Source organism: Onychomys torridus, chromosome 20 (genome assembly GCF_903995425.1).
Source record: "Onychomys torridus chromosome 20, mOncTor1.1, whole genome shotgun sequence".
Classification (NCBI taxonomy): Eukaryota; Metazoa; Chordata; class Mammalia; order Rodentia; family Cricetidae; genus Onychomys; species Onychomys torridus.
In genome coordinates this window covers 35341913-35356450 of record NC_050462.1, presented here as the reverse complement: position 1 = coordinate 35356450, position 14538 = coordinate 35341913, and the positions used below count along the sequence as shown (strand labels likewise).

General features: G+C 44.0%; 1 protein-coding gene across 2 annotated transcripts in view; it reads right to left on the bottom strand.

Annotated features, from left to right (window-relative positions):
• The window catches only part of Ptprb (protein tyrosine phosphatase receptor type B), a 113413-nt gene that overhangs the window by 83908 nt on the left and 14967 nt on the right, over positions 1 to 14538 (bottom strand). The window contains exons 1-2 of one of the 2 annotated variants that reach the window (XM_036169590.1): positions 1552 to 1855; positions 858 to 1131 (exon numbers count right to left, since the gene is read on the bottom strand). In XM_036169590.1, coding sequence (XP_036025483.1) covers positions 858 to 1131; positions 1552 to 1605 — 328 coding nt within the window. In that variant the 5' untranslated portion in view covers positions 1606 to 1855. Of the gene's footprint in view, positions 1 to 857; positions 1132 to 1551; positions 1856 to 14538 lie in introns of those variants that run through there. The other variant, XM_036169589.1, reaches the window with a different exon arrangement.

The following is a 14538-nucleotide window of genomic DNA, read 5'->3' as shown; positions in this document are numbered from 1 at the left end:
TTTGTACTGGTAGAAATGAGGAAGAGTCCTAAAAACAACCCATTTCTCTAACTTTCAGAAGTTTTCTCTTTGATTTAAACTTCTGGTTGGAGGAAGCCTTCACCGTTGTGTGGAACAGAGATGGCAAAGACCAAGGAATCGGGGAATTGGCAGCACCCTCTCAGGCTAAGGCTCCAGTGAGGTAAACGCCTGTGGCAGCCTCTGCAGGTGGGAACACCTTGGGCCTGAAGCACCATCCAGCATCTCATTTCACAGAGAGAGTGTAGGCAAGAGAGAGAGACTTAGCATCCACACATGGAAGGGGGTGCTGGGAAATCATTAGTTCGAAGTTCAGAGTGGCCAAAGAATGTTCTCCACTGTTATGTACCTCAAGACACAGAAAAAAATCAATTTGCACCCTCATTTCAAGGGACTTTTCCAGTTTTCCCTATGAATAGTACTATTTTATTCCTGGAGATTTTATGTCCTGGTTCACATCCTATAAACGCAACCAAGCATATCCTTAATCATCACAACTCCATTATTCATTATCAAAACAATTACTTAAGATGATTCTGATGTGTGGCAATTTAACATGATGGAAACTCAGACCACATCAATTAAAAAACTCTGCCCACTCCCTCCCCTTCCAGGGGCTGTTTAGTCAGCTCCAAGAGTCAAGTAAGCTGCTCTGACCAGGTCTCAGCCAAATAGAACTCCTGGTCCAATATCTTCACACACACACACACACACACACACACACACACACACACACACTTTTTAAATGCCTAGAGATCAAATGAAAGCCCCAGTATGAAAAGGCAAGGCTCAGCTTAGAGTGGCTTCGCCATCCCATAACACCTGTCACTTTTTTTTACCTGTCTGTAAGACCAGAGTTCTCTCTTCTCCATCCAAAGAGACAATCCTGAAGTTATAGATGGTTCCTGCTTGTAAATCCTCGGGGTTACATCCATAGGTGATGTTGTCTATCCGCATGGGGTGGCACCACACGAGCCCTGAGGTATCACTGTTGTAGATGAGGCTAAAGTTACAGGGTGACCCCAAAGTCCTCCACTGGATAGATGCTGACAAGCTTGAGACCTTGGACTCCAACAGTGTGAAGTTACATCTCTCTAGCTCTGCCAGTCCAGCCTGCAAAAAGGATCAGAGCACAGATTAAGCTCACAGTCTGTACTGCCTAGAGACATAGCCACCTCCAGGAGTCACCTGTCCTCACCCCTGGAGCCCAGCCTCAGCTGTCCTCTCATCCTCCAACCCAGAAAAGGGCTCACAGGAAGTGGATGGCAGGCAATTTCACCCTAGGTGCTCTACCTCCCCCAGGAGCACCTGGAGACCGAAGGTTGCTTTCTTGACAGCAGGTTGAGCTGTCAGTTTGGTAGATGGCAGAATTTCAGGAAAGGATGACTCTCCTACATAGGAACATGAGATTTCTGTTCCTTTCCACCTAGCAGTGCAGCCCCTGGAGGCTGGGTAGAGGAGGAACTTGGTTCTTAGCAAGGGGGGGGGATCGGAGCATCATCCCCCCCCCCCAACCCCTGCCTGCCCGCTCACCTGCAGGAGGCTCAGCGAGATCCACAAGGCCAGTGCGGCTCCATGGTTCAGCATCTCGCTGGGAGGACAGCCAGGCCACCTCGGGTACCACTTGTTGCGCGCTCAGCGCGCCCGGTGGGCGCAGCGCGCTTCCCTGGGAGCTGGCGATGCTCTAGGGCTGCTGCGGCAGCCGCTGCTGCTTCTGCTGCCGCCCTGGGCGGGCTGCGGACGCGACAGGCGGCGGGGACCCGCGGCGCACGGCCCTTCCCACGCTGCCATTCTGACCCGTGCTGCCTCGCCCCCAAGCCCCGTCCGGGACTTCCGCAATCAAAAGGCAATTTCCTTGTCTCCCGGCAAAGGAACAATGCTCCGGAGAGGGAGGGAGCCCCGAGGAGCCAACGCCTGAGGCTGCCAAGGGGGCCTGAGGCCAGCCAAGCTGCCCCCCTGCCTCCGCTGCCGCCTCCTGGGCCAAGGGTCCCTTCCGGGGGCCGCGGGGCTCTGCCTTCTCCTCCTCCTGGACTTTCACTTCTTCCTTCTCAGTGGTCCTCAACTCTGTCGTCATAGCCTTAGAAGGTGCTAGAGCCCTCTCACTTTTCAGCCCCCCCTCCCTTCTCCACACCCAGCTTCTCCCTCCCTATCTTGCTTCCTATCATCTCATCTGCTTTCTCCAGGGCCTCTTTTCCCAGGCTTAAACTTGACCGGAGCACATTTCCCTGGGGCGCCCACACTCTTTCCTGAAGCCTTTTATTAGAGGGTTTTAGCCCTTCTCACCTCAAAACACTCATTTGTCACTGTCCACATCCTTTGGACGTCAGCCAGAGAAAAGACCCTCACACAGCCCGCCCATTATCAACACGACCTTCATTTCTCCATCCAGTCTCTCAGTTTGCTTGCCTAGGTCTGTGGGCTCCCTAACTCTTAGGAAATACTGTGACCCGACAATAAAATAATCCTCATCAACATATTCAAGCCCCCAGCAAGCACTTTCACCACTGACCATCCAATCGAAGGTCCTGTCATCCCCAACAGACAGCAGAAAGGAATGTCAATTTAGTTCAGTGGGAGACACTCCATGACTCAGCTTCCCACACCTTCCAAAGAAGTAGGCGCGGTGTTTCCCACACCAACTGTCAGCACAACTGTCCTATAACCTGAAGAAACGTGTGTCTTAAGGTAGGTTCGAGAAAAAAACGCTATCCAAAAAGCGAAAGTCCTGAATGGTACACAGGTGATAATAGTGAAGCCTTGCAACCATTTTTATACTTTCAGGGTTCTGAGGTGCTCAAAAAGAGATATGACCCCACTGAAATGACTAAGGTAAGGCCAAGTCCTGTTCTGATTCCATCTTGGGTTTACTTTAAGATAGTTCTTAGCCCCCCACAACCCCCCAACACAACTGTCAGGTCTACCTTGGCAACACATTTGAGATTTCCACGTCTTGACTATGGTTCCAGGTGTATTAGCCAAAAATAATTGGCGAGTTATGTTTAAAATGACTATTATGCTCTGGTAGAAATGAACATTTTAAGATTTTTCTGACCCTATTCTAACTTTGATGTATCTTTGTGGGTTTTGTCTTTGAAAATGATGTATGCCTGAGCTGGGACACCAAGAGACTTCCAGAGTTGTGAGCCCGCTCTTGGTCTGGCCATTAACAAAAGACTCAAAGGGCTTAACTGGCTTAATCAGCATTGTTAATAACTGTCTCTCATGGATCATTACACCACAGTTCAAATCACTGGGGGATTAGGACACCCTCTCCTGCACATATATTACAGAGTGGATAAACTTAGGTTGTCGGCCACTTACGGCTACCGTACTCACTTTGAAGGAAAGTAGAAAATTTGAAGAAAGTAAAAATTACTTCAGTTCTTCTAGAAGCTATGCTTGTCAATATTTCTCCGTGAAAAACTGAGTTTGTTCCCTTCCAGAGCCTTCAGGGCTTAGAGAGGTAGATCCATACAGGTCTGAAATCTCCCTTGTAAGTCAGCAGGCACTCACCAAGCATCGAGCACCTGTGTGCTCTGGGAAAATGCATCGTGCCTTGTTTCTTCACCCAGGGTGCTTGTTTCCCTAAATACATTTTCATTCTCTGTATTTTCTACCCAGCATTCGCCACAGCCTGGCAGACCTTTCTGTCTCATCACCGATAGCCTGCTTCTCTCCTCCATAGCTGGGTTACCTCCATTCATTACAAGCACCAAGCCTTGAGTCTTGAGCGAAGTTTCTCAGCTCATGTCTCGTTACCCCTTTCATACCTTCCTGCATTCAGAGAGTGAGGCCACCTCAGTCAAAGAAGAACAATGTTCTAAAGGCGTCGCACAGAGAACTATGATACAGTCACAAATGTAAAAGCAACTTGGCAAACCTCATTGGAACAAGTGTGGGTTTGTTTAGCATCAGGTGCATGCAAATCAATTTCTCTTATTGTTTTTATTTTTGGTTCTCTTTAAATTCATTCATTGCACAGGCACCACTTACTAATTCCTGATGTTTATGCTTTTTTTTTTTTTTGTCATCATTTCCAATTGTTTTTTTTTATTTGAGGTCTTCCCACTTAAATATATTAAATATTCACTCTCCTCTGGAAATGTTCAATAAATCCTGTCTTTCCCAAGCTCGCTCTCTCTCTCTCTCTCTCTCTCTCTCTCTCTCTCTCTCTCACTCACACACACACACACACACACACACACACACTTGCACACACACACACACACATTCACTAAGATGCTGCATCCTTTTTGACCAAGCTTTTTAATATATCTGATAATCCTTCCTTATGACTTAGATGAGTATACCTGAAGACATTTGAAAAGGAACAAACAAGGACTGTGAGAAAAACCTTCCCAACGTTAATGCTTAGAGGCTTCCAAATCAACAGAAACCTGGCCAAGAGTGCTCCCAGGAACCTGCCAAGAGTGCTCCCAGGACCAGGAATTCGGAAAATAAGAAATCATGTTTTAAAATCCATTTTTGAGCTATCAAAGATGAACATGTCTATTTAGAATAACTGAGTTTAACTCATTTTTAATATCCTCAACCTAGTTGAAGACTCATATCAGTGCATGATGGGAAGAACCAGTAGTTATAAGCATTTCTTTTCCAAAGGCAGATAACTTTCATTTATTATTATTTTACCATTAGCATCTCAAGGCTGACCACAAAGCTTCCGGTACTTTGTGGGTTCTAAATAACCCATAAAAATTAATGTGTAATGAGAGACAATAGTTCCAACTTAACTCGGACTCTTACTGACTGTATTTTTCCTTCTGAAATAACAAATACAGGGGCCACAGAAGTAGCTAAGCAGTTAAGATCACTTGTGGCTTTTGTAGAGGACCTGGGTTCAGTTCCTGGAGCACACATGGTAATCACAACTATCCTTAACTGCACTTCTAGGGGATCTGTTGCTTTTCCGACCTCATGGGCACCAGGCAGGCATGTATATGGTGCCTGTGATATAACTGGAGACAAAACACTCACACATATTAAATAAACAATTAGAACAATTTAAAAAGTGGAATCACAGCTGCAGTATTAATATACAAATCTGCAAATGTGGCTACAGGTTCCATGAGCACAGGAGCAGGTGCCCAAGTTCACCTTTTGGATGGAGACTGTTTGAAACTGTGCAAAGTATAAATATGTTGACTCATTTCTTATTTGCTCTCTTTGTTTGGAATTCCTCAACTGCTTTTGAGCCCATTTTTCCTATAATGTGACCCTGCATTTACTTTTAGAAGTCATTGCATTCCAGGAATGGGGATCAGTCATTTTGTACTGTGACAGTGGCTTAACCTTTTCTCCTCACCATCAGGAAACCTTTCCCAGACTCCACAGGAAGGGTGTGGCTGCTTCTGACTAGACAGTTGTCTTCTAAAAATGGTGATAAAAATCCACAGTAACAATCGTGTTTGAGTTAACACAGTCATTGCTTACAAGCTCGCGGCTAAGGCAAAGATCTTGTTACATATGAACACCGACGCTGAGTTGTACATCAGTCACCAGGGGCAAGAACCACTGTTTGGGAATGGTGACTTTATTTCTTCGTATTTTTTTTTTTTATTTATTTGCTTATTGAAAAGAGTAACTTAAAGATGTAAGTAAACAACTCTGTAAGAGTTGTATAGGGCAAGATGTGCAAGGTCCTGAGCACAGGATTGTCCATTCCCTTGGGGTCGGGAGCATGTCACACTTGGGAGCATAGGGATGTGCTCCTTCTCACCTTCCTGGAAGCCCTCAACCTCAGGCCTTGGTTTTATGGATATACATGAAGTAGGGCTGGTTGAATTGTTGGCCAGTGGTAATGAACTCAACCTTCAGCCCTTTTCTTCCTCCAAGAGACCCCTTCCAAGCATTCATTAATTCTTCCAGTCTCTTCACCCCTATTAAGTGTTTATCAGTGGTGCCTCTAAAAATCACATTCATAAAGGCTCAGGTGTGGTTGAAAAATATTGCTTGACCTTTATCTACTTGGAGCTGTTTCAGGGACCTAAGTCAAATATTTTAACAAAATACATTTTTATTATTCAAATGACATAAGAAATTGCAAAGATTATAGGAACCATGTACCAGGAGTCATAGATTAAAAAAGCTTAATATACAGAATATTCCTCTGGAGTTTAAGTCCCAATAAGCCCATCTGTGATCTAATGTTCACTCTTTTACATCTGTTTTTACCACAATGGCTGGGGTAGAGTTGGGATGTACCTTTTGTATCCCCAGAATCTCAGTTGCCTCATGATGGAGTTAGCTGTGTGGTGGCTCCACCTTCACATGCTTTGGTTTGAGTATGGCACAAGGTCACCACATCTTTCTTTCCTTATCCCAGGGTAAGGCCATTCCCCAGGGAAATTCAGACCCAGTCAAGGATGGCCATTGCTTCAATTGTGTTCAACTGTAACACATTACTTTTGCTCCTCAGCTCACTCACTGGTTTCCTGTCCACACATCAAGGGTGTTATGAGTCTGGGCACAGCATACTGAGCACACTACCATTATATTTTGTCTCCTCTAACCAGTAACTAGTTCTAAGCATTCTGACACCAGGGTTTATACTCACATAGGAATGTGCCTGCTGGATGGTGCCTATGACATCATCTGATGTCTCAATAGGAAGGAGGTGAGCTACTGTAGACTAGGGACTGACCAGGGTGTGAAACAGAAACTTCTGTGGAAGAGAGGAAGCCAAGTGGATTGGAAAAAATCAATGCAAGCAAACCTCCCATGAGAGGCTAAAAGGCCGTGGACCTCACCCAGGACCTTCATTACCTGGCTCTGCTTTGCTGTCTATCTCCTGCTAGATTCCTCTCTTCAGGTGCATGCTTTCCCTCAGCAAACACGCCTAAGCACTTGCTCAGAGCCAGGCTCTGGTTTAGGTTTTAAGATTCCTCCTCCACATTAGACATCATACTTTCTCCCTCACAACCTATTTGCTTAATTCAGAGCAATAATGTATGGCAATAAGCTAATTATGTATTTGAGTACTGTGTCTTTGGTCCTTTGAGAAATTCTTTTAAGATAGAGTTTGGCTTTCTCTTTCTCCACAGGGTTCAGAATACAGTGAATCTCAGCAAACAGTTTCTGAGAGAATGACTGGGTCTGTGTAGCTGCTCCGTAAATGCTGTTATGTGAGTAAATTCTCTAACACGCTCTTGCAAGTATGGTCTTGATGCATGTTTTAAATGCTGTGCCGAATGAGAAAAGAGAGGGTGAGTGGTGGAGCACACAGGGAGGAAGGAAACACAGGAGGGAGAAAGAATAAAACAGGAAGAGACTAGCCGGGTGGTGGCAGCGCATGCCTGTAATCCCAGCACTCGGGAGGCAAAGGCAGGAGGCTCTCTGTGAGTTCAAGGCCAGCCTGGTCTACAGAGCGAGATCCAGGACAGGCACCAAAACTACACAGAGAAACCCTGTCTCCAAAAACCAAAAACCAACCAACCAACCAAAAAAAAAAAAAAAAAAAAAACAGGAAGAGATTGATTTTGAAGGAAAGAAGGGGAGAGAGAAGAGAGAGAGAAAGCAAAAAAATGAAAGAAAGGGAAAGAATGTGATGAGGAGGAGGGAAAGGAAGTGGAATAGGAGACAAGGAGGAAGAAGATAAGGAGACACACTCTTATAGGATAGTGTAGCATTGGTGATTAGCTGAGACCTTGCTAGAAATTTATATATAGAAGGACCTGAAGGAATCTGTAACGCAGGGGGTGGAGGAAACAGTTTGTGTTTTAACAAATCATCTGTGCTAGTCAGTGGGGGAAGAGCTCTTCAAACTCCAATGGCAGTTCAGAGGCTCCCTGATAAACTTTCAACCAAAATCTTATTATTAGGCGAGTTAATTTTAACTCATCCTTCTTCTCGATTCCTCTCAAATTCCACTGATTTCTTTGTTTCCAAGATGTGTCACAGACTATTTAGAGGGTCTTGAACAAGTTTAGAATTCACAAATTTGTTAATTTTATAATAAATATCATGCATGTCTTGATATTTATAATGCTTCATGAAAAATTCAGTGAGGATGATGCAGGAAAAAGACTTGGAAACACAACTTAATTTGACACCAAATGTTAGGCATAACACCAGCCTGATGCCATTCCTTCTAGGAAGAATTTTTTTTTCTAGTACTGGGTATTAAACCCAGGAGTTTGAACATGCTCAGCAAGTACTCTGCTTCCAATTTTTATTCTAACTCTGTATTTACTTTTCTTTAAATTTTTTTTTTTTTTCATCAGAGGCTTGCTAAGTTGCCCTTGCTAGCCTTGAATTTGCTCCATACCTCAGGAAGGCTTTGAATTTATACCCTTTTGCTCTGGCTTCTGAGTGGAGTAGATGGGCTTATAGGCCTGCTCACCAAGTCTGTAGAAGTGTGTGTGTGTGTGTGTGTGTATTTAAATTTATTCTTTAAGAATTTCATACATGTATTCAATATATTTTGATCACGTTGCCTTCCATCTCTCCCTGGATCCTCTCCTAATTTCCTGTCCTCTATCATTTTTAAAACAATAACCATTGAATCCAATTAGTGCTGCCCTTACACGCACGGTTGTGGAGCCATCTCTAGGTGGGCATGTACAACCTATCAGTGTGGCCATCCCTCAGAGAAAAGTAAAAAAGTGACTTTCTGTTCCACCAACAGTCATCAGTTGTCAACTACTCCTCAACTAGATGTGAGCCTTGGGAACTACCCCCCTCAACCCTTGCTGGGAATTTAAAACATTTTTAATTATTTACATACATTGCATCCCAACCACTGTTTCCCCCACTTCCCCTCTCCCAGTGCCCGACACCCAAACCCAAATCCACTCCTCCTCTGTTTGCCTTCAAAATAAAAATAAAAATAAAAATAAAAAAAGGAGGCCTCCCAGGGAAATAAACTGAACACAGCATAAACAAATTACAGTAAGACTAGGCACAGATCTTCACATCAAGGCTGGATGAGGCGACCTGTTCGGAGGAAAAGGGTCCCAAGTGCAGGCCAAAGAGTCAGAGACATCCCCAACTCCTGCTGTTAGGGATCCCACAAAAATATAACTGTGCAACCATGTTTATCATGCTGGGATTTTGATTGCCTTCCTCATGCGCAGGTCTTGTGCAGGTAACCATGACTCCTTAAAAGTATTTTTTTGTTATTCAGATCTCATGCAATGTCTTTATTTATTTAGAGACAGGGCATCATGAAAACATGGCCTTAATCTGTCTATGTAGCTAAGGGTGACTTTGAACTCCTGATCCTCCTGCCTGTACCATCCAAGTGCTAATGTTACAGGCATGCACAAGCATGCCAAGTTAATGTGGTCCTTAAAATATAAGCCAGGGCCTTGCTTAGGCTATGCAAACGCTCTACCTAGGAAACTACAATAATTTTTAAAAGAAGGTATTGCAACCAGGCAGACTAAAACCAACCACAAGATAGCAAGTACTTTTCTGTTCTTCACTGTATTGCCTCAATAGAAAATTGTGGTTAAAAAACAACACAATATTAACCTGCTGCAAATATCATGTGTTTCAAAGGGTCACGAAAATAGAATAAAGCATAATTTTGATGAGCAGTTATTTTTCAAAAAGTCATGACCATCCTGTTCTGTATCCAGAGATACAATTTGGAATACTTAAAGAAATCTTTCTAGATAAACTTCCTAGATCACGAGTCTCCAGGAAATAACAAAAACATTTGGAGGACAGTTTTAGGGATTGAAAGAGAAGGCATATACTACATGCACAGTGCCATTCCCAGCTCAGGGCCAGGAATGTTAGGACCTATAATTGTTAATAGTAAAATAATATTCTACAAGGGACATTAAGATAAACCACGGGAATTGAGTACTCAGTAATACTGAAGAATAATGGAGTCCACAGATGAGAATATTTTCTGAGAACACTCAAATGACAATAAATTCAGACTGGTGGCCATGCCATGATTTTCTACATCTTGGAAGGGAGAAGGAAGAGGGAATAGTTATTTGTAGGCTCTCCAATAGATCTTTTAGGGTTTAAGGTGTCTTGGAGTTTCTATTGCTGCTGCAAAACACCATGACCAAAAAGCAAGTTGGAGAGGAAAGGGTTTATTTGGCTTACATTTTACATTTATTTATTTTATATGTCTGAGTGTTTTGTTTGCATGTGTGTATATGCACATGCATGCCTAAACAAAACAAACAAACAAACAAAAAAGCTAAACAAACAAAGCCTTTTGCTTCTTTAGAGGCTTAAGGTGGGAAACCAAAGACATAATGTAAAATGTATGTATGTATGTATGTATGTCACATTTGCTGTACACCACTGAAGGAAGTCAGGACAGGAACTCAAACAGGGCACGAACCTGGAGGCAAGAGCTGATGCAGAGGCCATGGAGGGGAGCTGCTTATTGGCTTGCTTTTCCTGACTTGCTCAACCTGCTTCCTTGTAGAACCCATGACCATGGGCCTTCCTCCACTGATGACTAGCTGAGAAAATGCCTTATAGTTGGATCTCATGGACTGAGGCTCCTTCCTCTCTGATGACTCTAGCTTGTGTCAAGTTGACACGCAAAACTAGCCAGTACGCCTGGTATTTATTTTCTACACTAATTTCTTATCCTTTTTGTTCCTACAAACAACAGTGACTCTAAGGGAACCGCTTCCCCCAAGCTCCAGGCTTCTGCTGCATCTTTACCAACACCACAGCAGCCACCAGCCACCCCAAGAGATGAGTCTTCTCACAGGTAAGGCAAGTCAGGGTGGCGATGCTTCCCATGGAGCCGTCAGTGTGTGCATGGCTCCTAGGTAGAAAGGCTTTAGGAGCTAGACTGTGACACTCACAAAATCTATTCACCCAGTCCTTGACAGTAGATAAATAAAACTGGGCATAAGATAAGACTGGTTTTAAGAGAAAAAGTAAAATGGGGCTGGAGAGATGCCTCATCAGTTAGAGTACCTGTTGCTCTTGCAGAAGATAGAAGGTTCTGTTCTATCACCCACATGATGGTTCACGACCATTGGTAACTCTAGTTCTTGGAGATATGGTGCCCTCTTCAGGCCTCTGGGTACCAGGCATGCATGTGCACATACACACATGCAAACAAAATATGCAGACATATAAAATAAATAAATGTAAAACAATTGAAAAAAGAAAAGCTAGACAAACAAGGCCTTTTGCTTCTTTAGAGGCTTAAGGTGGGAAACCAAAGACATAATTTTAGTATTCTGTGGGTCACATTGTGTCCCTGTGAGTTTTCTAGATGCCACAGTGAAAGGAGAGGTGGTGTTCAAATTCCTAAAATGGTCTTATAATGCTGAAAGATCAGAGAGACAAAGGAACCAGCCACCCCTTACCTCTAGCACGCCTCAGCATGAAAAGCTTTCCTCAGCCGAAAGGCTTTAGTTCCTTATATACCTTTCTCTGCCCACACATACCATTTCCTGTCTCAACTTTCCTAGTGCTGGGATTAAAGGCGTGTGACTCCCAAGTACTGGGATTAAAGGTGTGTGTCAACACTGCCTGGCTCTGTTTCTCTCCTAGACTGAGTCAGTCTCATGCAATCCAGGGTGGCTTTGGACACACAGAGATCCAGACAGATCTCTGCTTCCTGAGTGCTAGTGGCTTGTTCTGTTCTCTGATCTTCAGTCAAGTTTATTTGGGTATACAATATAGCACCACAGAGAGGCTTATAATTTGGTTAACCCGGGTGACCTTTGGCATTCACAAAATGATCTTAACATCACTTTAAAAATCAAAATAAGATGGCAAATCCTGAGAAAAATCACATCTTTTCCTTGTTAAAAAAAAAAACTCTTGGTTTTGACTAAAAAAAACCCAAAACCTAACCAAAACAAAAAACAAAAACAAAAGATGGAAGCACACTGGTCCTACATTCTGCCTGTTTCTTGGTTATCTCTAATTCAACATATCTTCCTTACCCCACCCTTCTATCCTGGGTGGGACAGACTCAGGGAATCCCCGAGACCCCTGACAGTGATGGAAGCAGAAGATCAAAAGACCTTATCATGTTTTCCACAAATGTAATGCTAAAACTATCAGCCAGATTATAGAGCCCTTGAAGGAAGGAGCCCTGTTCTTCATCATCCTCTCCACATCCCCACGTCATGGTTACTGGATCTCAGTCATATATTGACAGAATAAACTTTCATACTCTTCCACTAAACGAGGGCTTGGCTAAGAATTTTGTGTGAATCTTACCCAAAATAACATTCTCACTCATCTCAGGGCAGAATTACAACTCTCAGCACCACAGAATCTGGGACCCAGCACCCAAACCTTAGAAGAAATGGCATCCACGAAGCCCGTCGTTCTGGAGGGATAGACACCCTGACCCCAACTTGGTGTAAGGGTTAGTGCTTCTCAGTAATGAAGAGACACTCCTGAAATTGCCACTTGAGCCATTAAGATCAGGACCCCCAGCAAAGGATGCACTTGCTGAATTCTGTCCATAGCTCCGCTGTCTCTCTCCTCTCACACCCCCAATCTCAGAGAGAGAGAAGAGCACACAGGAAGCCCACAGGCATACAGCCTGGACAGCAGGCATCTCGCAAGGCTATACACGATGGCTTGTTCATTGGCCTAAGTCTATGAGGGATCTGACATAGGAGACACCACAGAAACATGGGCGCCCTTGGCTCCCAAACAGAAGTGTCTTCAGTAGGAGGTTCTCATCTGGACCTAGTGATGGTTCTGAGTGGCTACCAGCTCCTTTCAAGTGTGGGAGGTATGGACGAAAACAGTCATGGCTTTCCCCAGCAATGGCTCCTGGCATCCCATAGTGTTCTCCTTCCAGTTAGTTGTTACCATGTTCTACAGTGACTGGGTTTCAAAGTTAGTCTGCATGTGGAATCGGAGGGTGCAGCCGTTAGCTGGGGGTAAACTGCAGAGATTTGAAGTACTTAGCTCTTCTTCCCAGGGTGTTTATCTTATCTTCATACTTATCAGGAGGCTCAGCGCTGATTCTGAGTTTTGGCTTCGCTGACAATTTTTCTTAGTTTTTGCAAGTTCATCTCATTCCTTTCCTACTGTGCGTGCTAATCTCTCCACTTTTTCTTCCATCCAGCGGCCCCCAAGCCCCTCTTGTTCTCACCCCAGTTCTTGAAGAAGAAGAAGAAGAAGAAGAAGAAGAAGAAGAAGAAGAAGAAGAAGAAGAAGAAGCAGCAGAAGCAGCAGCATCATCTTGGTATATCAGAGCCCACTGGCCTAACTTTAATTCAGCAGGTTACTGTGGACGCCACCCTCCAAAAGCCCACCCAGTAAACGTCTCCTTGATTTCTTTTTATTTTAAAAAATAATTATTTGGAAATAATTGCACACGAACAGGTCAGCTGTAACATTTGTACCCAGAGTTTCTACAACCCTTCCCCCAACCTCCCAACTCTGTCTCCTCTCCCTCTCTGTAAATACAATACATTTACCTAAACTATCTCAGAATCGGTGGCGGACATCCGGAATTAAGTTTGCAATCTTAATAAAATCACTATATTAAGGATCTTCAAACTGATACAGAACTTAAACCCATATTTCAATTTTGCCAAGGAGCCCAGTCATTGTCTCTTCTAGTATCGCCACATACACCCCCCTCTTTTTTTTTTTTTTTTTAAAGTAGAGGATCCTGTATTTCATTGAATTGCTAAGTCTCTTCATGACCTTAGGTCTGGAACACCCTGGAGTTTTGTGACATGGACTTTACAGCATCAAGGTCTTTGAGCGATTTCAGCTGTTTTTCTGTAACGGTTTCCTTCTCTCGGATCTGTCTGATGTTTCTTTGGGACTGACTACCTTCAAGTTCTGCAGCTCAGCCTCGCTTTCTCTCTTTTCAAGGCCTTTCCCCAACAAGCAGATGACTCAGTCATCTCCCAACTGATCACACATGCAGCCTCACCAGAGAATCCTGGGAGATTTTCAGGCTGTAAGCTCTGAGTTTCTACTTCAGGCAATTCTGATTTAGAAGGGTGTGAAGTGGAACCCTGCTGGGCACACCTTTAACCCCAGCACTCCAGAGACAGAGACAGGTGGATTTCTGAGAGTTTGAGGCCAGCCTGGTCTACAGAAGGAGTTCCAGGAGAGCCAGGGCCATGGCCAGAGCTGAAGGTCATAGGCTTTCCCTGACATTTGGCACAGTCTGGCTTCTCGGTTGGTATCAGTTCCCCCTTCCTTTTCTCATACTCTCTTCTCACTGCATCAGCCCTTGCTTCCAGTACATCTCATCTTCCCAGAGACACCAGTGTGCCAGAGAAAGGCGGCCACATCAGGCAAGCATCTCAACACTTATGGCATGTTCTGTGGCCGTATCTTACGTGTGTGTGTGTGTGTGTGTGTGTGTGTGTGTGTGTGTGTGTGTCTTATATTGTGACAAATTATCAGCCCAGCGTCTGTATGAACAAAATGGAAGGCAAGCCAATTATGTGTCGCTAAAAGAAAAATGGAAATAAGAAGGAATCCTTAAGATTTTAAGTCTGGATGGGGTCAGGTGAATTTTAAAGTATTAGCAGACTGTCATCCGTTTTAACTGAAGAACCAAGAAACTGCATT